The sequence below is a fragment of the Dermacentor andersoni genome, chromosome 8, assembly GCF_023375885.2.
Source record: "Dermacentor andersoni chromosome 8, qqDerAnde1_hic_scaffold, whole genome shotgun sequence".
Taxonomy (NCBI): Eukaryota; Metazoa; Arthropoda; class Arachnida; order Ixodida; family Ixodidae; genus Dermacentor; species Dermacentor andersoni.
The window spans coordinates 69032704-69055686 of record NC_092821.1 but is presented as its reverse complement, the minus strand read 5'-3'; the positions used below and the strand labels follow the sequence as shown (position 1 = coordinate 69055686).

Here is a 22983-nt window from a genome sequence, read left to right as displayed (position 1 = left end):
AGCAGTGCCTCTGACAAGGCACATTCGCGTCGGCACCAAGTGTCTGCCAGCTGGGGGCTGCAGCACCGCCAGCACGACGCTCAAGCCGGCGTGTGCAACGCTTCCTTGGTCGCCAACCTTGGCGAGAACTCTCAACTACGGCGTCCTTAAACAAATCTGTAACTTTGGGACGTTAAATTCTGAATATTTAATTTCATTTTCGTATAAATTTCAGCGCTAAATTAGGCGAGTACACAGAATTGAAGCGAAACTCTAAATTAAATGTTGGTAGAAAAAAGACAAAGCAAGACAAATTGCCATTGCAAATTTCACCTCTGAACAGGTCAGGGTTGACGGCTCGTCATTTTCCTATTTCGAGCCTTTCCGGCAGATGAATATTTTAATAGAGTACCTGCTCTCGTTCATTCTCGAGCACATCGCCCCGCTATACCTTCCTATTTGAATGTCTTTGTGAATCTGTGACGTCATGGAGAGCTGACACGCGCATCAGCACGCGGTGTCGCCACCTGTCATTCTCCTTCTCGTGCTTTCTTTGAGGCGAGCAGTCTTTGCACCTGCAAGGGTCACTTATTTGATATTCTGCCGCTGGAACGAACAGCTCTACTCAAAGTTTGCTTCATAAGCTCTTAACTACCGCCTGAGAGGTTATGGTGTTTCTCACCTTCTTGACTAAAACTCTATACCAGCGAGTTCTGCCACACTTTAGTATTGTTAGTCGAGAAATTTTTTGAAGAGTGCATGTCCAGTGATATTGGATACAAGTTTTAGTCAAATCGGTAGTTCCTAGAAAAAACCTACAATAAGGTCAGTAGGGTTTCGCAGCGCAACACTTCTTAATTTCATCAAAAATCGTAATGACACCGAGTAGAGCGCTGAAACAGACAAGGGACTATTAACAAGGACCTACACAAGCGCTGTTGCTGCCCCAATTATTCGCCTCTTGGCTGGTCTCAGCGCTGTGCCCGCATGCCTATGGATAACCAACATCTTGTTGCAACATGTGTAATCAGGTGGAGCAAACGGTAGTTGAATTTTAATGCAGAATTTATCTTGCGCACGGAGAGTATAACGAACGCCGTACAGAAAAATCAAAGAAAAAACAACGCACACACTGGAATTGAGAATAGGCAAATAAAAACGCGTTAGAACATAATATTACAACAACAGCAAAATTCATTAACCCTGTACGCATGTGAGAAGAGGAACTGTTATAAGCTGTGTTTAAGTATGTGAACTAAATTATTACGAGACATATTAACAGAAGCTATTTAAAAAGACAGGAGGTTAGCTATTAAACTAAAAGTTAGAAAAGCTGTTATCCGTTCACTGAAACTTCAGTCTCGCCATGTCGCAGACGGTTTAGAAATGTAACGGCAAACGACTTGCTTCGATCTGTCGATGTTCTGATAAAGAAGCGGTTCATCGAAGAGTGCGCCCACCACAGTGTACAACAATGGAGTGGGCATGTTCGGAGGTACTTGCGAGTTGACGTGCTCGCGGATATCCTGCAGAAAAGAGTTTAAAGATTGGGAAAATAAAGGCGCGTACGCAGCAGCATGTATAATTTCAAATCGTAATAAAAAGAGAAGCGAGAACAAATTATATTAAATAAACAAAGCAAAAGGCACTGCCTCGATCGTTTCTACCGGCTTTGTCCAAGGTGGTCCCTAACAATTCTGCGCCGACGTTTTACTAGTTCATGCATAGAAGATTGCTTCTAGGAGAAAATTTATTAATTTTTAGGAATTGTTAGCGATACCCAGAAAAAAATTCCATAAAATAAATTGCATAAAGTTGTGACTAAGATAGAGGCTTGTCGATGCAGATGTGACGACAACGCAGGCATGATTTATCCGTCACCGATTTTCGTTGAACGCTTTCACATGGGTCGGCGGCGGTACGATTAGGTCGGTGCGATACCGATCTAGAATATCGGCTATCACCGTTTGCTATCTCATCCACATCGCTCTCTTCCTGTTTCTTAACCATACGCCTAACACTTCTCGTTCAATCGTCCTTACGTTGTTATCGAGGTTTTTTGTTAACCTCAACGTTTCTGCCCGATAGGTTAGCACTAGTAGAATGCAATGATTGTACACTTTCTTTTAAACGACAGTGGTAAGCTCCAAGTAAGGATTTCGTAATGCCTGCTTCAACCTATTTTTTTTCTTCTGTAAATTTGCAAAAGGACCGCTTTTACGGCAACAAATGTTAAAGCAGCACACAAACGACATATTACATTAAACTTCAGTATTATTCCCAAATACCAGGAACAGGTCACTCTGACGGTGAGAGAACGCTTGGTCGAGCGAGAAAAGAAGCCAAACGGCAATACGGGTGGCAGCGGCATATCGACGTTCGCGTGCCAGTCCCTCCTGACGTCACGGATTTTCAAGACATCCGCTCATATGCTTACACTGAACTGTCTGTAGACAACGATTGTTCGCGTCGCATTCTAAAAAAGCCAGGTGGCCAAATGAGCATATTTTTAAACATCTATCGTTTTTTTTTTCAAAATTTGTGTGCCAGATTCAAGAGAAATACTATTGGTTCTTATAGCCCCCTGTTACCAATCCTTTGCAATGAAAAAATGCTGTATAGCTCTTTTATCGAGCTAAACATAGTTATTGTTACTTAGTGCACCTAGCTAGCCTCTTCAATCGCACGCACTGACAGCAAACCGCTCTATGACATTGCGTTCTTGGCCTGACGCAAACAGTGCAGCCTCGAGTATTATAAGGCAACTCTTGCCTTTCTACTAGCCAGTGGACAAGACAAACGGCTGCATATATACCGGAACTTGATAGACTTGTTGTTACGCACCTCTCATTTTTTTTTTAATTGGTCACAACCACTCGTCGCTTTCGTTTTCCGTCACCCTTTCCCAGTGCAGAGCAGAACGCCAGGGAAAGCAAGCTATAGTTGAGGCCGACACTCCGGCTTTCTCTAAATAAATCAGTCCGTGTATTTCTGTACTAACACCGAGGGTCTTCGTAAATTCTGTTGCTCTCGTCGTCTCTGCGATTGCTGATAGTTTTGCATGCCGCACCTGTAGAATCCTGAGGCATTCGAAGAACTTGGGCGATGAGATGTACCGGCCGTACAGGCTGAGCATGCCGAAATGGTACACCCCTTGGCCACGCAGGTTGTCTACAGCGGCGTTTAGGTCACCGCTGAGGGCGTCGGAGAAGAGCCTGTCCCCACTGAAAGTACAAGGGTGGAGAGTGACGTCGCAAGCGTGGTACAAATTGTGCGTGAAAGATACTCTCGCAGCCGCTGAATTGAAGTGATAGTAAAGCCAAAGATTAAGTCAAGATGTAGTGATGGATTAATGCTCGAGGGCGTCTAAGGGGCCGATAATATTGCGAACAAAGTTTTAGTAATCGAGAAACTGAGGTAAATGCAGGACAGGTTCTGCCACTGACCTGGGACATTCAAGAACTAGGCCGATGACGTAGGCACTTCTCATTATAATTCTGTCACTAGTGCTCAACCTCTCGTAATGAAAAGATAACTGCATTGCATTAGAAGACGGAAGAAAATGCCACTTGATCAGCTCTATTCTATGCTTAGAAGAACGAACCCACTGACGTTACCCTTGACATCAATGCGGCCGGTGGAAAGGCTTCGTTTTTCGGTCGACACTCTGCGCCACTCGCGTTTTGGCGTTTCAATTGTTTAGTTAACGCGTAGTGATGCGTTGGTTCTACTGACTCGCGAAACTTGATGAAAACTGCAAGCGGCAGGCAATTCCACGCCCGTGTGATGTCGCAGGATACCCGAACGGTTCAGGCCACCTGACCGAAAGCAGCTACAGCGGCGAATACAACGTTCTGCTTTGACTCGGTTTCTCCAAGGGCGCGCCTTTGCGTTTCGCAAACTAGCGCCGCCTGTCGGGCGCCATTTTACTCAACGACGGCAGCAAATAGAGGGCGGGGATGGCGCATGCAACGTCACCACTTCCCCCTTGGGGGCACGCGACTTGAATTGCGCTAAAGGTATGTGGACTCTTGAAACGCGATTCATCTAAAACTTAGGCATTTCAGGGCACGAAACAGGCGCTGTGAGATTTCTGAAATAGTATAACATTCCACGTTGACACTGTCCCTTTAAAGGCGCAACCGCAATGAAATTTTGCTCAAGCAAAGTTGGTTATACTGTATGACTAATATATCGAATAAGTATTAACAATGCTGCTGGTAATACTGCTAATCTTCTCATTCTCTTAATAACAGCATTTAAAAGGCACTTTAGCAGTCAACCTGTGAACCTGGTCGTTAGTGGTTCTGACGCAAGTTCCCACACATAGCCTCCCAGATATTTCGCGCACCGCGGGCGCTGTATCTTGAAAGCGACCTGCGACTGGTACAGAGTCCACTGCGAGCTGTTTCCGCGGCTGAGTTCGCGTTGATGCCAGGCGCAGCACGAAAGTAAATTCGCTCGCTGCTGCTGCCGCGCTTCCTCGCTCCAGCGCTCTGACAGCGAGTTTACGCGGTCGTCGAGTGAGATGTGTTCATGCTTGCTCGTGCGCGCGTGACACCATGCTTGTCAATTTAGTTAGTGTGTCTGTGCTTACAAGTTTAAACGGCCGATAAAACCACTATTATCATTACTTCGTAGATCTGTCCACTAATTTTCTATAGCAATCGATGCTTCACCTTTCGAGAGCGAAACTGCGACTTTCTTGCACTATTAAAAACAGGTGTTTTTGCGAGCTTATCGCGACGCATGCCCTCGTATTTCAAACGTGATACATTACCGATACTTATTAAAACTTCTTTCGTGAACTCTGATATATATTCAGTTCGAAAGCGCAGTAAACAAGCAAGGATTGGAATTTCAGAGGAAGCAGAATCGGAAATCTCCGCACTCACTCAGATATGGAGTCGCTTGCTCTTCACGGTATACCGAACAAGAGACACACATCTATTGCTTGGTAAGTCTGGCGACACTCACACTGGAGAGAAGGAGGCGCCAACGTCCGTCCTGCGCATGTTCTTGCTGAGCCTCAGGAAGTGGTCCAGGCCTGAGTCGCTCCAGCCGGTCGGGTTGTTCTTCAGGTAAAACGACTCGTAAAAGATGAAGTCGCACAGCCCATCGCCCGGAATTCTGCTGACATTCGTGAACTTTACGCTGACGGTGCAGATCAGCGGGCTCCTTGGCCATTCTGCACAAGTGTCGTGGTGTATTGAACAAAGTTATATGGTATCTGGCAGCCTCGTTGCCATTAGCTAGCATGCTAGGGTTCATTAGCTGCATGCCTGCTCTCTCAAGTCCACATGTCACATAACGCCATGGGGCAAATACCGATGTTCCGCATCCACCCGCTATGGCCCAGAGTGGCGCTCCCTAAAACTCCCAGGGCTAGATCTGGTACACATAGATGCCCAAGATAGAGGACGGTGTATCCGACAAGGTAACTGTAGCATGACTGCGCACCCTAAATGCACAGACACTCGCGGCGCACGGTCCCACGCCTATATAATCAAATGCTTGAATGAAGCAATCGTTCTTCTTGTTCTGACCATCATGCTGTTGCGTCGTCCTTGCTAGTTACATGGTGTCAGAAGTGGCCGCCGCGGACCGAAGCGCAGCAGTAACGGCACGGAATTGACCTACTTCAGATGCCGGAGCCTTTGCGTCTGTCGGGCAACCTATCAGGAAATCGGCAGCGCTTGAAGGAAAGGTTCGAGCTGTATCTGCAAGCAACGGCAGTAGAGAAGGCCCCGACAAGTGATGCTTCAACAGCTGCGCTCTTGCTGAGCTTCGCAGGAGACGAAGCGCTCGACATCTTCAACAATTTCCAGTACGGCCCCGGTGAAAACAACGAAAGCTACGGAACTGTGGTGCAGAAGTTCGATGCTTACTTCTCCGAGGTGAGCCACGCAATTCATTAAATATATTTATTTCGTACAAGGAGCCAGGTGGAGAAGGAACCTTTTGAGAAATTTGTGCGCGACTTAAAGAAACAGGCAACCCAGTGCAATTTTGGGGATCAGCACGATTCACTGTTTAGAGACCAAATTGTGTTTGGTACGAACAACCCAAAGCTTCCTGAAAGAATGCTCGCAGAGGGAGACTTAACCCTACCAAACGCTGAAGAATTGTGCAAGGTTGCAGAATCGGCGGCACTAAGGATCCAAGTTTGGAATACGTCGGAAGACTGCGTTGACTATATTTCAAGTCGCACAGTGTCAACGAAAACAGCAACACGATAAAAAAGCAGTGTAGCGATAATCAAGTGTACTGCTGCAGGAAATGCGACAGTAAACATAGGCCTGAACAGTGTCCAGCGTTCGGTAAGATATGGCATTCTTGCCGCAAGTTCAACCACTTTGCAAGTTGTTGCCGGAAGTCGAACGCCGTCAGTGAAGTCGGTACAGTCGACGAGAATGACTTTGAGATTCTTGAAATAAGCTCCGAAAATGGTGACAGGAAGGACTGGACAGGTAAAGCACGTGTAAGTTGCCGTGAAGTTACGTTCAAGGTGGACACAGGTTCGCAGGCAAGCTTGCTGCCATCTTGAACATACCGTAAGCTTCGAGCCAAAGAAGCATTACAACCTACCGGCTCAGTGCTGCGAGCATATAACGAGGGTGTAATTTCAAGCTACGGAGCAACGTCGCAGAAAGTGTCCGTTGGATCCACCGCGATTAGCATCAATTTTTCGTCGTAAAGAATGGGCGTCAAGCCATGCTAGGAATCGATGCCAGTGAGGCGCTCGGGTTGATTCAACGCTCGGTGGACACTGTGAATGCCTCCCCTGGGTATGAACTTTTGAAAGATTTGAGCCACGTATTCTAAGCGTTGGGCTGCTTGAAGAGACTCCGTACAGCATGCTCCTGGAACCAGGCGTTTGTTCCGGTCGTTCAGCCGGCCCGTATAGTTCCACTTACAGCAACCTCTGGAAAAAGCACTCTAGCGAATGACACGTGCGGCAGTCATCGTGAGCAAATGGGAGCCCACAGACTGGATAAGCCTTCTAGTCTTCTAGTCTAGTATACATGTATGTCAAGAGGCAACGCTTCCCCTTACGGAGGCGCGAGGACATGGAAGCACGACTAACAGGAGCTACCTATTTTAGCTGTCGCGATTCAAACGCCGGATTCCATCAGGTGCCCCTGGACGAGAAAACGTCTAAGATCTGTACGTTCGCGTCACCTTTCGGCAGATACAGCTTCTTAACGCTACCCTTTGGTATGTCGTCCGCACCTGAGGTGTTTCAGCAGACGCTTTGCTAGATATTTGACGTTTTACCTGGCGTGCTTACTTATATAGATGATATCCTGATCTGGGGCTCAACGAAGGAAGAGCACGATAAGCGCTAGGTAGCTGTCTTGAAAGCCGCTGAAACAGCTGGGTTAACGCTTTTTCCTCGGAAGTGCAAGTTTGGCGTAAGAGAGCTACGCTTTCTGGGTGATATCATAGGCGAGAAAGGCATATCGCCAAACGCAGGGCTCGTTAGAAGTTTGGTTCAAATGCCCGATGACAACATGCAAGGTCGATGTTCACCGTATGCCTGGTGTGTTGAACTACATTGGCAAGTTCGTGCCGCAGCTATTTGAAAGAACGGCGCTATTAGAACTCTTATCAAAGCCGGCACGGAGTTTTAGTGGACGGAAAACCACGCCAAAGAGTGGAAAAGCGTTACGCAAATTTTGACCACCGCGCCCGTGTTGGCAGTCTTTGACCCGCGACGGCAAACCAAGTTGTATTGCGACGCATCGCAGAACTGCGTCGGCGCCGCTCTTTTGCAGCGCCACAATGAGTGGCGGCCCGTAGCTTACGCAATCGAGTCTTGACTGAAGCAGAAAATCGTCGTGCTAAGATAGAAAACGAGGCTCTAGCAATTTGCTTCGGATGCGAAAAATTTCGTCAATTCCTCTGTGGGAGGAAAGTGACGATCGAAACGGACCACAAGCCACTTTTGTCAATTGCTTAAAAGGAAGGCGCTGACATGCCGCCTCGTCTTCAAGGACTCTTTGAGATTGTTCTAGTATGATTTCACCTTGCAGTATATTCCTGGGAAGCACCTTGTGCTCGCTGACATACTGTCCCGTTCAACTGCTGACAACCAAGACAAGGCCGGTGCCACGGACGACGTCGAAGTTCACACATTCCAGCTACTAGGCAACAGAGTCACGGCAGCAACGCAGAAAGAACTGCAAGCGGCAACTGCTTGTCACAGCTACCTGCAGTCTGTAATCACTAGTTTGTCGCTGGGGCTACCGGTACAAGGTGACCGCAGTTCTTTTGAGCAAGAACTCTCATTTGTCAACAAAAAACTTTCAAGGCACCGAAAGTGGCTATTCCGTAAAGAATGCGTCAAACAATGCTGCGAAGAATTCACGCAGGTCATCTCGGCATGCAAGGACGGAGCCAGACGTCTCGTATTTTGGCCTGGGCTCACCGCTGCGATCACTTCTATGCTGCAAATGTGTCCTACATGCCGCAAGTACGCTCACAAACAGCCGCAGGAACCGCTTTAAATGCGACCCGTGTCATGTTGTGCATGATAGAGTTGGGGCACACATGTTTTTCGTTTGCGGGAGACTCGTACATAGTTGTTTTTGATATCCTTATCAAACTTTCCAGAAACTGCCAGACACATCGGGTCGATCAATTATTGCAGTCCTAAGTGCTATCTTTGCAAGATATTGCGTGCCAGTTGAAGTATGTACTGATAATGGTCCGCAATTTTGTAGCTATGAATTTGCTGTATATTCAAGGAAATTTGACTTTACACACGTCACATCCAGCCCTCATTATCAGCAGTCTAACGGGCTTGCGGAACAAGGTGTGCAGATTGTGAAGCGAATCTTGAAGAAAACTGCAGACTTGGGGGATGATTTCTGGTTGGGCCTGCTGGCTTACCGCACTACCCCATTGAAGGACGGGCGATTCCCTGGTGAACTCCTCCAAGGAAGGCGCATTCGTGCCCACCTACCGGATTTCAGTGCTGTGACTGTGACCGACGTCAATAAGCAGTCAAAAACCAGCTAGAAGGCCTTTGCCTCCTCTCCAAAAGGGTAGCATTGTGAGGCTCAGAGATGCTGCATGGTCCCGAAAAGCTCAAGTGATGGGTATGATTGATTGATTTGTGGAGTTTATTGGCGCAAGGGCCAGATATGGCCAAAGAGCGCCAAGTCGATGATCAGTGCTTGTCAATGACATGTGATTGTCAATAGTGGGGAGTATATGATACACGGCTGTATAGTGGCCTAAAACTATTCGCTAAAATGTGTAAAATATACATATGGTGCAATGTGGCTGTAAAAGGGCCTAAAATTTATTCGCTCTGAGGTGCGTAAAATTCAAGTATAAAAAAATGAGAGTGATTGATCGTTTCTGTGATGACAATAGATGTTTCTCGGGATGAGGGACGATCAGTAAAATATGTAGTGTTTCTAGCACTAGTGCCTCAGCAAGGCCTTGAAGGCAAGGGCTGGGAGGCACGTGCTCTAATACGTGTTTTCATTGCAGCTACGACCTCCAGGCGGAGGCCGTGCTACAAGTAGCCAGGCCAAATCACATTTAGGGTGTCAGTTTCAAATAAAAAGTTTAACACTGATTGAAAAGTAAAAAGGGGATCATTGCTGAGAAAGAATGCTGGGTGTAACGGTAGATGTTCGAGATAAGCGGAGGGAAAGTATTTTTTTCTTTCTGCCTCTATTTCAGCGCATTGGATAAGGACATGGATAACTGTAAGCCTCTTGCCACATTTGGTACATGTCGGAGGTTCACTTCCTGTCAAAAGGTAGGAGTGAGTGCCGTAAGTATGTCCCATTCTTAATCTGCAAAGAAGCACTTCCTTATGCCTTGCTGTTCTATCGGATATCCAGTTGCCTAATTTGGGTTTGATAACGTGTAGCTTATTACCTTCTGCTTTATTCCATTGATCCTGCCAGTACTTCCTCAGTTTATGGCGTAAGAAGGGCTTAAGTTCTGTTGCTGGTAGGGGCTCATTTACATTCGTTTCATTTAAGGCGACTGACGTTGCACTTTCGTCAGCAGCTACATTACCTTTTATGCCCCTATGGCCAGGTACCCAGCATAGGACGATGTTTTGGTTGTATATTAATGCTAAGCATAGTTCTGTGTATAGTTCATTAAAAACAGGGTTCTTATGTTTTCGAAAACTCATTAAGGCTCTTACTACGCTTAATGAATCTGTGAAGATGATGGTCTTATTGAGATTTCTTTGTCTGATGTGTTTTACAGCTGAGAGTATCGCGTACGCTTCAGCCGTGAAAATACTTGTGTTAGGATTTAGAGTACCGGAGGTGGAAAAAAATGGTCCAAGTGCTGCATACGCAACTCCAGCAGATGATTTGGAAGCATCTGTATAAAACTCGGCACAGCAGTACTTCGCTTGGAGTTCGAGGAAGTGTGATCGTATGTGTGCCTCAGGTGCATGTTTCGTTATTTCGACAAAAGAGATATCGCACTCCATGGTCTGCCATTCCCAAGGCGGTGGAAGGCGAGTGGGAGGCATTAGAATATTTTCTGGGAAGTGTATGTCTTTTTTCTGCCATTGCTTCCAAGCGCAGACTCAAAGGAGTTCTAATAAGTGGGCGGTTACGGTAAAGTGTGGCAGCGGACAGGTCGCTAACGATGGAATGGCATGGATGTTCGGTGTCAGATTTAGCCTTATTGTAGTATGAAAAAGTTAAGAATATTCTACGTAGATGTAAGGAACATTCGTTGGACTCAACGTAGAGACTTTCAACAGGGCTCGTTCTAAAGGCGCCTGTTGCCAGTCGTATACCAAGGTTGTGAACTGGGTCTAGAATCTTTAGCGCACTCTCAGTTGCGGAGTGGTACACTACGGCTCCGTAGTCGAGGCGTGATTGTACGAGACTCTTGTATAAGTTAAGCAGACACTTCCTGTCACTGCCCCAAGTTGTTCGAGAAAGCAGCTTGAGGAGGCTCATGGTCTTCAGGCACTTTTCTTTAAGATATTTTAAGTGGGGAATGAAGTTGAGTTTTGTGTCCAGGATAACACCTAAGAATTTGTGTTCAAGGCTGACGGTTAGTCTTTCTCCCTTAAGGTTAATATCTGGTTCTGGTTGTACACCTCTCTTGTTTGAGAATAGGACACATGTGCTTTTTTGGGGGTTCAGTCTAAAACCATTCTCATCCGCCCACTTTGACAATCTATTCAAGCCAAGCTGTAGCTGCCTCTCGCAAATGCTAAGGTTACACGACCTGAACCCTATCTGTACATCATCCACATAGATGGAGTAGAAGAGTGGGCGAGGCAATACGGTGTGGAGGGAGTTCATTTTAACAATAAATAACGTACAGCTCAGTACTCCACCCTGCGGTACACCTGTCTCCTGTAAAAATGGTCGAGAGTGCACGTTGCCAACTCTAACACGAAATGTCCTGTCAGAGAGATAGCTTTCAGTTATTCTCAGCAAGTTGCCGCGAATACCCATTGCAGAGAGATCACGAAGGATCCCGAAGCGCCACGTAGTATCATACGCCTTCTCCATGTCAAGAAACACTGATAACCCAAGCTGTTTGTGGACAAACGCTTCCCTGATGTACATTTCCATGCGTACAAGCTGATCTGTCGTCGATCTGCCTTCTCTAAAGCCACATTGATATGGGTCTAATTTCTTGTTAATTTCTAGATAATGTACCAGGCGACTGTTTACCATCTTCTCAAAAACTTTGCATAAGCAGCTCGTCAATGCTATAGGCCTATAACTATTTGCCAAAGAAGGGTCCTTACCCGATTTCAATATAGGAATTATGATGGCCTCTTTCCAAGCAGAGGGAATGTGGCCGGACGACCATATAGAATTGTAAAGACAAAGAAGCGTTTTTTGTGTTTCAGGCGGCAGGTGTTTTAGCATTTCATATAGGATGCAGTCAGAACCGGGGGCAGATTTGTTGCAGCTATTTAGTGCTGCCTGAAGTTCCACCATGGAAAAAGGTCTATTGTATGCCTCGCATTTTCTGCTTTTCCGTTCTAATGGTTGTCTTTCTATTTGCCTTTTGTATCTTTGGAATGTTTCAGAGTAGTGCGACGAGCTGGAAATCTGTTCGAAATGTGCGCCAAGAAAGTTCGCCTGGTCTTCCATGCTGTCGCCTTGAGTATTCACCAAAGGCAGCGAGTAAGGCGGTCGACCCTTTATTCTATTCACTCTATTCCAAACCTTTGTTTCATCAGTGTATGAGTTAATACCCGATATATACTTTCTCCAACTCTCTCTTCTAGCTTGTCGCCGTGTTCTCCGACCCTGGGATTTGACCTGCTTGAAATTGACTAGATTTTCTACTGTCGGAGAATCCCGAAGTAAACCCCATGCCTTGTTTTGCTTCTTTCGCGCTTTCCGACACTCGTCGTTCCACCACGGAAGACGGCGCTTTGTGGACAATCCACTTGTTACAGGGATACATTTGGAGGAGGTGTCAAGGAGAAAAACCGTAAAATATTCAACCGCAGCGTCTATGCTTAAAGCACACATGTCGTCCCAGGATAAAGAAGCAAGATTTTTGAACTTTTCCCAGTCAGCTGAGTCAGTTCTCCAGCGAGGTAGTTGTGGAAGGCATTCATTAGAGGTTGGTGTGCTTAGAACCACAGGGAAGTGGTCACTCCCGTAAGGGTTTTTAATAACTTTCCATTTAAAGTAAGGTAGAAGAGTTGGAGATGCAATGCTAAGATCTATTGAGGAGTATGTTTTGTTTGCCAGATTGTAATACGTGGGCTCCTTCCCATTCAAAAGACATGCACCTGAAGAAAAAAGGAACTGTTCAATCAGGCGACCTCTCGCGTCGCAGCGCGAGTCGTCCCATAGGTTGCTGTGTGCATTTAAATCTCCAAGCACAAGATATGGTTCGGGTAACTGATCTATTAATGTTTGGAATTCTTGTTTGTGAAGCTGAAAATGCGGCGGTATGTATAAAGAACAAATGGTTATCAGTTCCTTTAAAAGTACAGCACGAACGGCTACTGCCTCAAGGGGTGTTTGTAGCCGTAAGTGTTGACAGGCTATAGATTTGTCAGCTATGATGGCTACGCCGCCGGATGATGCGAGGGCATCATCGCGATCCTTCCGAAAAATAACATACTGACGTAGAAAGTGTTTATGATTAGATTTCAAATGAGTCTCTTGGACACAGCACTTTTGGAGTTAGTTCTTTAAGGATTTCTTGGACATCATCGAGGTTGCAAAGCAGGCCTCTGACATTCAACTGAATAATTAGTGTATCCATATTAAAATAAATATTGTACTATGTGTCAAAGAGAATGAACTTGGTTTAGCTTACAGCGCCCTTTTGAGGCCCTGTAATTGGAGTTTTGTCTTTTCTGGAGCGGTCGACAAAGTCGCGCCGCTCCTTAGGCGTCAACTGCGCCTTCTGACTGGGTGTTGTGTCCATGGCCTCTTGAGAGGCACTGGACACGTGCTCTTGCGAGCGGTGTCTTTTCCGTGGAGGCCTTGTCTCGGAAGACAAGGCCTTGGAGCCCACCGTCCTGGAGGTTGGTGGGCTTGTCTTGACCTCGGAGCTGGGCTGACTGGTGCCAGCACCAGTAGAGGCCTCCACTGTGGACATATTCGGGAGAGGTAGGGCAGCCTTCGCTGCTCCCACCGTGGGGGCGGGTGGCGTTGCAGCACGCTCGCTATGCGTGGCGCTGGCGTCCGCCAAGTGCCGTTGTGGTACTGCCCCCCGACGTACCACTTCGGCGAAAGATGTGCTCTGTGCAAATGTTGGTGAGATGCGTTGTCTTGCTTCTCTGAAAGTTATGTTTTCTTTTACCTTTATTGTAATTATTTCTTTTTCTTTCTTCCAGACTGAGCATGATCGGGAATATGCTGGGTGACCACCATTACAATTGCTACAACGGGGCTCAGCCTTGCAGTCATCTGCAGAGTGGTCATTGGTGCCACATTTCGCGCATGTTAGCCGCCCTCGGCAGCTCTGGGAAGCATGACCAAACCTCTGGCATTTAAAACAACGTCGAGGGTTTGGGATGTACGGTCGTACTCTGATTTTGGTATATCCAGTCTCTAATGTCTCTGGTAACGTGCTAGAGCCAAAGGTAATAATCAGGTGCTTAGTTGGCAGTTCCTTGTTGTCACGTCTAATCTTTATTCTTTGTACACTTATTACGTTTTCATCCTTCCATCCTTCCAGGAGTTCTTCGTCGGTCAAGTCCATCAAGTCTATGTCAGAGATTACGCCTTTGGCCGTATTCATGGTTCGGTGTGCTGTCACACTGACAGGGATATCTCCAAGTTGTACAAGGTTTGTTAGCTTGTCGTGTTGTGCTTTGTCTTTTAGTTCTAGTAATAGGTCCCCACTGGCCAGCTTGGTGATGTTATAGCCGCCTCCAATGGTCTCTGCGAGATGCTTCGCGACAACGAATGGTGAAATTGTTCTTGCTTTCTTGTCAGGTTTGTCACTGTGGACAACATGAAATTTCGGGAAAGTCTGAGTGCCTTTTAAAAAAAACTGAAACGTAGCATCGGTGCGCCCCCTTTTAGAGGGACGATCGGTACAGAAGGGGTTGGAAGTGCCCATGAAATGTGTTGAGTATTCAGCGACGATGCCAGTCAACCACCACCGAGCCCAACAAGGGGACACGGCAGGGTATGCGGTGAAGCAAACCTACCATGCCAACTGTACATCGTCGCTATAACCACATATGTTATAACCAAGGTAGGTCATAGCACACCAGGTTAACCCTCGCCGCCAGGAATGTTGGAAGTTATCAGAAGAAAAAGAAGACAGGAAAGACTAAAAGTGAGAGGGAAAGACGAAGATGTGCGAAGAGAGAGACAGGAAAAGGCGACTGCCGATTTCCCCCGGGTGGGTCAGCCCGGGGGTGCCGTCTATGTAAAGCAGAGGCCAAAGAGGTGTGTTGCCTCCGCCGGGGGGCCTTAACGGTCCAAACACCCAGCATCAGCTCAACCTCCAGGATCCCCCTTTCCCCAGACACGGCTAAGCCGCGCACGGCTACACGCGGGAGGGTCCAGCCCTCGTGTGCTCGGGTCCGTGGTGTCGCAACACACCAAACGCCTGCTTCCGCAGACGCCCCTGCGGGGAAGTGATGGGTATGTCCTACCCAAGGTCTTACCTGGTAAAAACGGAGGACCAGAACCTCCTCAGGCGCAACTCTCGTCACCTACTGCAAACCGGCGAACGACTTTTAGAGGCAAGTGATGACTACATGGATACCACCCCAGCGGACAACGACGTTGGTTACCGTTCAATAGCTACAGCTCCAACCTCGCAGGCAATCAAGCGTCAACCACCGACAATGGGCAACCCTTCGACCCCGGTTGTACCACCACCAGATTTAAGAACGTCGACCCGAACCGTGAAGCCACCGACACGTCTTCATTATGACGAACTTTTTAATCAAGTGTCTGTATAATCCTTACTTGTGGTCAGATCAACAACTTTTTAGGAACGTGTGCAATTTGTTTGTTGCCGGAAAGGGATGTATCCGACAAGGCAACTGTAGCATGACCGCGAACCCTAAATGCGCAGATACTCTCGGCGCACGGTCCCACGCCTATATAATCAAATGCTTGAATAAACCAATCGTTCTTCTTGTTCTGGCCATCATGCTGTTGCGTCGTCCTTGCTAGTTACAGACGGATTAATGGCCGTCGCCGCATGACAATTTGTAGTGCAACGCACATATAATGCGGAGGTTACCGAGTTCTACTACAGGCGACAAGTTAACTTTTCGTCCGCTTTCATTTCCCGTTTTACTCATTAGTTTCTACATTTGAATTCCAACCACAGCTAATTACCCTTACGTATTCCTTGGCTTCATTGCCTGTAGGATTTTTATGGTAACGTTCTGTCGTGTAAGTGAAGCGTCCTGGATCTTTTGGGGCTGGTTCAAGAGCCGAGAAGGTCTGTGATGCGAAGTAATGCACAATGACGGCACTGTTCGTATATGAACTAAAGCAAGTCAAGAGATCGGCGGAGCGCTTCTCGATATTCTCGCATATTTCCAGTGTTTTAAGAAGCGCTGGGAACAAAATGCAATGTCAAGGTTTCAACTAGCTCAACTTTCACTTCTAACGACATGTATAAGTACCGGGGCTGCTGATGTCAGTTGGAACGACGCGATATTTGTCGTAATAAATCGTGACTACGAAGCTTTGCGCCGAAGCTATACGACGTGCAGCTTAGCGTTAATTTTGAGAATCAAAGCTTCGCACTAGGCCAATACTAGCTAACGTACTGGACCGGAAAAATGTAAATAAGAAAGAAGTTTCAAAAGAAAACAAGGAATTTCGCTACGAGCGATCGAATAAAAATAGATAGATCAGCGGGCGAGCGGAGACGCCACTGCGCGCGTGCGACACGCTGGGGCGGCCAGCGTGTTTGCGGAGCAGGCCACTCGCTCGCTGGTATCCTGGTAACCTACGTTTTTACGAAATAAACATGGCGACCACCAGCATGAACAGCGGCGTGTTGTCGGCGTCGACTTCGAACGTGGCGCTTGCTCTCCTGCAGGCGAAAATGCACAGGAGGTGTTTCACCATTGAAGAGGGCCGCTGTATACAGCCAAACTCGGTTGTAACGAAAAGCGTGATTAAACGCCATTTGCTCGATATCTAGCCTGCGAGAGGTTTTAGCAACGAGGCCGTTTGGCGACCGTTTGAAGTGGATGACCGCGATGGAGAACCTGAAGCGAGCGTACTGATCTTTTAACAGTAACTCCAACTTTGTTCGACAGGTGGCACAGAAAAGCGCTCCACTACGCTCTAAAGTATAGAACTCGCCTTAAAGCTACTTTTAAGTCAGTACACCCCATTCATACGGCTTTAAGGAGAAACCAACCTCGTCATAAACATTACCTTCAGCATTCTCGATGCTGTTATCACCAGTTTTAAAAAGTTACTACACCACTGGAGCGCGCAAGTGGCCCAAAGTTATTCACCTCCACCGAATACTGCGGCCAGTGTCCGGGAGCCAAGGAGAAAGAGTGTGCCGTGCGCAGGACGCGCAGCTGGCGCGCGAGGATAATCGTGGCGGGGAGGAGGAAAGCGTGGCGGGGAGGAGGAGGGTGTCGCTACTTTCAAATTATCAACGGGTTTCACTCCGTCGACCGAGCGAAGGATCGCAGAGCTAAATCTTCCTTTCGTGTGGCGCTCCGCTTCCGTCCCCGCTCGCTCGCTGGGCCCGCTGGCCCATAAACCCGCTCAGCTATAAATCTCCAAAAAACTACACGCGGAACACCAGGAGGCAAGAAGACAGCAGTGTGTATTTGAGAGCAAACGCGGGTAGCCGATAGTCTAGTTTACATTAAGTGTAAGAAGGCGACTTGGAAAGGCCGTGTAATGCGAGGTGATCGGCTGTGTATCAGAATGGATGCCAATGGAAGAAAAAGACGGTAGGGTACGGCAGATGATTACGTGCTGCAACGAGATCGTAAAATAAGCAGGCACGGTACGGAGGTCACATGGGGAGACCTTCGTCTTGGATCGCAGACTAAACGCGCTACTGCTGCAACTGCCGCTGATGATGATGACTCGCAGTGGAGTGTATGGTTATTTTACGCAGCAACCATACGTGTGGGTAAGTTCCTGAAAGTATGACGAAATTTGGACAAGGTGCCTTGCTTTCATTGTGTGTTTCAGTTGCGTTTCCGTTTTCTTCGTATATACTACATGTGATCAACCAATATTGCGATATGCATTACACGGAGACATTTTATTTAAGAGAATCAATTCCAAGGCAGCTTTATTTGCACTGTTCTCAGTGCATTTTAGAACAGGACACGTTTTATAAAAGACCTCCATCCTTAACCCGGCATCCCCATGGTTGGCAGTGCAATGCCGCCTTATAAGAGACACGCTAGGCGGGGACAGCTTTTCTTTTCTGTACTCGCGGACAACTTTCAGTAGCTATGAAGAGAAAGCTACAGGCGCGTGGCTCCTACACACGTGTTACCGCGCCAAGTAGTCGGGCAGCGTTTGACAGTGGCTTTGGTTGCCCGCAAAAGAGGTTGCATCGGCGCAGCTTCCACGTGCGACGGTTTCGCGTTTTCTCAGACGCGGAAGGGAAAAACCGCAAAATAAGTGAACCTTTACACGCAGCGGTGCCCTCTGTTTTATTTTGCTCTTGCTAATAAGGTGTTTATGTTTTCCCTTTCCTAGTCTAAACTAGCGTGTATTAAAACGGGGGACTCCTTTCAGAAGCGCTCTCACTTGTGCGAGGTTTGACTCCGTAGCTTTCCCTTCATAGCCACAGAAAGAGTGTGCGTATATATATATATATATATATATATATATATACTCAATGGTGGCGTTTTACGTGCCAAAAACTACGATATATTCATGACGCACGCCGTTGATGTGGACTCGGAATTTTTACCAACTGGGGCTGGCAGCTTTATCAAGGTGTGTACTCTTAGAGAAACCTGGAAGACGTGGAGTGTTCAGGGAATTCGTCTGTTATGCATAATTCAGGGAGAAGAAATGAATTTTCCCCACGGATTTCTTTGGATAAGGGAAATATATAGGTACCTTCGGCAATGGAGAAGCCAGTGGTATGGCAAACGGAACCGAAACTTTCGACTGAACTACACAATCAGCATTTAATGGTGCATTTTGCTAGTTTTGCGAATGTGAGCCTGGCTTGGTGGTTGAAATATCACGAAGGACATGATTCAGTCAATCCTATAGAGCATCCCGACTGACCAACAGCTGAGCGGTCTTTGTCGCTGAATATTGAAAGAAAAAATATGGCAACTTATAAAGTACCACTTCCTCGCATCTGAACCACCAATGTCATAAAATGACAGGAACGTTCAATGAAATCAATCACGAAAAACCTAAAAAACAAATTTGTTGAACTTGAATATGCGAAAGTTGCAAACACATGATGCCTACGATAGACGTCGCTGACAACAATTCCTTATTCTCTATCGTTAATCAAGAGTAGCAAACCTAATATTATACTCAGATTGCCCTCCTTGCTTATCTAATTTTTTTCGGCTCTCTTAATATTAGACGGTGCCTGAGAAAGAGCGAGGACAGCGGTCAGCGAGCGCGGCTTTGTTTGGGTGGACCTCATTTACGTTTTTATGAAACATTTATCTGAGGAAGCGGTAATGCAAAACTTTCACCAACTCCGTAATATTGGCAGTTTGTCTTTAGACATTCTAGAATATCGAAAGGATTCACGATGGTATTGTGGTAGCTTCAGAAAGGAAGTGTCTGAAATGTTTTCGATATTACTGATTACTATTGGTATTACTATCGTTACCATTAAAACAGCTTAGTAACATTTGCTAGTGGTAGTGCTATCGACAGCTTTGTAGTTGTTAGCTAGCGATATTGCCAAAAGCTTTGCGATAACTAAGCATTAGTGACATTCAGTTATTGCATTTTTAAAAGTTTTTTTTTGCAGATTAAAACGAAACATTTCTTATTTCTGTGAAAATAGTAACTAAGCCTGTCGCTTGCTGGTACTCAAAACTAAATATCTGACACGAGACCAACAAAATTAGTTCTTTTTTCCTCTATTTTCGAGTCTAGAACTGTAATTAGTATTTGGTGCAACGCGAACGCACCTATTTATTGCGGCTCTTTTCCCGTGTAAGTAAACAGTTATACGTCCAACTTAATGTCACTTGTCTCGCTCTGCACTCTTAGAAATTACACACATACAGAGACTCGGAGCATGCGTTCTGCTTATACCGAAGTTCCGAGAGCGCACAAGTATACCTCACAGCCACATCAGCGACTGAAAAAAAATAAATTATGGGCTTTACGTGCCAAAACCACGATCTGGTTATGAGGCACGGAGTAGTGGGGGACTCCGGAAATTTTTACCACCTGGGGTTCTTTAACATGCAACTAAACTTAAGTACACGGGTGTTTTCGCACTTGGCCCCCACAGAAATGCGGCCGCCATGGCCGGGATCGGCGACTGAGGCTGTGTAGTTTTGGCTCGCTCTCCAGCATTCTAAGCATTTGCTGTTGCTTGCGTATGGTTCTTGGTTGTTTGCTTGCGGTGTGCCCAAACTCCACTTGACGCATACGACGAAGCAACTCCTTAGGTGTTTAGCTCCAGGCACTGGTGAAACATGTCACGTGACCTTATACTAACGGCGCGGAAAACTATTTACCATGTGAAAACTCCATGGCCATTACACGCAGAGGTATCCATCTGCAGCCCTCAGTGACGCGTGCGCTGCGAGAACGTAGACCTCTTTTCTTGCAGGCTACGTCGGGGATGGTTCAGAGCGTGTATGTACATGGAAGGAACATGGCAGAGAAGAAAGGAGACGCGAGAAACTCGTTTGACGTTTGCACCGCGTCGAATGTGCACAATACCTTCCTGGAGAAAAGGTGACCTAAGAAAGGAAATAAACGCTACTACTAGGCACGACAGCGGTTAAAGAGAAACGGGATAAACTTAAGCTTCAAGGTACCGTACGGTACGTTTCTGTTGTTCCTGAAAAATAAAGATCATCCAAATATGTCAAGCGGACAACTTACGCAGGGAGTCTAGAAGCAGAGCCGCTATATTTACTAAAAAAATTAGGTTACTTGAGGCGAACGCTAACCCGATCTTCTAAAGACACAAAGTTACTAATGTATAGATCTCTAATCCGCCCTGTTCTTGATTATGCATCTATAGTTTGGAGTCCGCATAAGCAGTTAGAGATTAATAAACTAGAGGCTATACAGAAAAAAGCTGTGCGATTTATATGTCATCGTTACGATCGCAACTTATCGCCCTCTTCAGCACTTTCTTCCTTGAACCTAAACACGCTCTCTTCTCGTCGCCGTGTCGAATCATTAAAATTCTTGCATTGCACTGTCAATTCTTTAGTTAGGCTCTCAAATGATAATTACATTAACTTCGCGCCGGGATCATCAACGAGAAGACATCATGACCTAAACTTGACACCCTACTACGCACGTACTAACATGTTCAAATTCAGCTATTCTCCCCGCTCAATCGAAGACTGGAATTCATTACCTGGGTCCATTCGCTCATGCTGATCCCAAATTTTTGCAACCGCCATTCCAGATGCATAATCGTGCTCACCCATGCCTGGCATTTGTATAACTACTTGTGTATTTTCTTTCATCAGTGCTCTTTTGTAAAAGTGTTCACTAGTGATTGTTTCTGTATTTTCCTTTCATTAGTGTTCTTTAAAAGTGTTCACTTGTGTTTACCGCTGTATACTCCAATGCATTTTCTATACCTTTTCTTAACCCACTCCTGCTATAGCGCCAATTGCGCTGCAGTATGTATAAATAAATAAATAAATAAAATTTAAGGCCGATCGAAGGGTTTAGGCGACATACGGAAGCGGTCACACGTCGCATCAACAGTCCTGTGCCCCCGCGGTAGCTTTGCGGCTATGTCATTGCTCGAGGTGGCGGACTTGATGCCGACCGCGGCAGCCTCATTTCGACAGGGGCGAAATAAAAAACGCTCATGCACTTAGATTCAGGGACACGTGAAGGTGGTGTGAAAATGGTGTCAAAATTAAACCGGAGTCCGCCACACTACGGCATGCCTCATAATCCGATTGTAGTTTTGGCACATACAGCCCCATAATTGAATTAAAGTTTACTACTTCTCCTACTATGCGATGTGCCATGCGAGGCAATGAGAATGCTCAACCCTCTCATAGGTTATGAAATATGGCGCACAACAATGCCTCAAGCAAACGAAACACCTCTCCCTGTGTGATCTGTGTAGTAGCAGACAAACGGCAGTGGTGCATGCAAGGTAGTTTTTTACGTCAACTCAGCACTCTAGTGCTCGACTGGGCGTTGAGAAAATTAAACATTCACCGTCAACATTACCGCTAATTATCGTGAATCAATGCAAACAGCACAAAAACGTTTGCTTACATCGATTCCCACAGTGCGTGGGATCTGCGTAAATTTTTGTTTTCTCGCCGTCGATAGGTAGTGATTCAGCTATCAATAGTTTTGCATTACTTTGAGCAAGACGAAGACGCAAGCATGAGCTGCAAAGAACAAGCGTTGGTCCTATTTAGTTGGTCTTAATGCGTTGTGCCTTTCTAAACAATGTAACAATGTCTGATAATGGCGGTGAGCAAGTGAAGAAGCTTTCACTAATATTAACAATACTCGTTGAGGTTGCCCTTGCAAGGCCGTACGCGGAGCTAAAAACGCGCGGTGAAAAGCGAACGCTCACGATTGCTCGTCGGTGTCATTTGCGAGGGCATCGTTCTCGTGGACGATCTTGCGCTGGAGGACGGCCCATAGGTCGGCTGCGTTGCGGGTGGCGACGCAATTAGTATTGAGGCTGGCTGCCCAACTGCAGCACTCGGCGCCTGGTTTGCTGCACCGCTGCCTTCTAGAGGCGTCAGCTCTTCGTCGTACGATTCACCTGGGAGAAGGGAAAAAATTGCCGTGTTTCAACGCGGTTAAACCAAGTTTGTCGAGCGATAGCACGGTCTTGCTTGCTTTGGAAAAGGACAGAAACGCTGCTCAGCGCTGTCAGCAACTACCGCCCCTGCAATTGCACCACGAGACAACACACAGACGCTGCCCGGTACGGCAGCAGCAGCGAGCGAATTGACCTTCACGCGACGTCTCGCTTCAACGCGAACTAAGCGGCGAAAGCACAGCGCATCCGAAGCTATCAGCACTCGTGCACATTGTCCACATCGCAGATTTCTTTGAAGATATGGGGGTGCACGTGGCGTATGCAGCACCCACCGGTAGTGGCAGGCTAAGTCCCAGTTTGACCATGGCTGAGCTTCAAGGTCAGATTTACAGAACGAGGCATTTTCTGGGTTTCTACCTGGAGTAGAACAGCTATCGCTCCAAAAACGCAGTTTCGTCCGAAGGCGAAGCATTGAAAGCAATGAGAAGGTTTAGCGTCGCGCTCGAGCTCCTTGCGTGGCGTTTCAGCAATACGCGGAGGCTACGTGGAGGACGCTGAACGCGACGCAACTGCTACTGTGCAGCACAAACAGCGCCCTGGCCTCCAGGCGTCTCACAA

General features: G+C 46.8%; 1 protein-coding gene across 1 annotated transcript; it reads right to left on the bottom strand.

Annotated features, from left to right (window-relative positions):
- Window positions 1-1242: 1242 nt before the first annotated feature.
- LOC129386828 (uncharacterized) lies at window positions 1243-22538 on the bottom strand. The gene is made up of 4 exons (XM_055075078.2): window positions 22171-22538; window positions 4957-5167; window positions 3050-3203; window positions 1243-1505 (listed from the first exon to the last, which is right to left on the bottom strand). The coding sequence occupies exons 1-4, from the start codon at window positions 22199-22201 to the stop codon at window positions 1335-1337; spliced, it is 567 nt and encodes a 188-aa protein (XP_054931053.2). The 5' UTR covers window positions 22202-22538; the 3' UTR covers window positions 1243-1334.
- Window positions 22539-22983: the final 445 nt, after the last annotated feature.

Bases quoted from the DNA above. Each gene is read 5' to 3' on its own strand.
- LOC129386828 (XM_055075078.2), bottom strand. From the start codon at position 22,201: ATGCCCTCGCAAATGACACCGACGAGCAATC. The intron at 5,168-22,170 runs GTGAGCGTTCGC...ACACTTGTGCAG, and splicing joins AATGACACCGACGAGCAATC to AATGGCCAAGGAGCCCGCTG. The intron at 1,506-3,049 runs GTGCGGCATGCA...TCTTTTCTGCAG, and splicing joins AATGCCTCAGGATTCTACAG to GATATCCGCGAGCACGTCAA.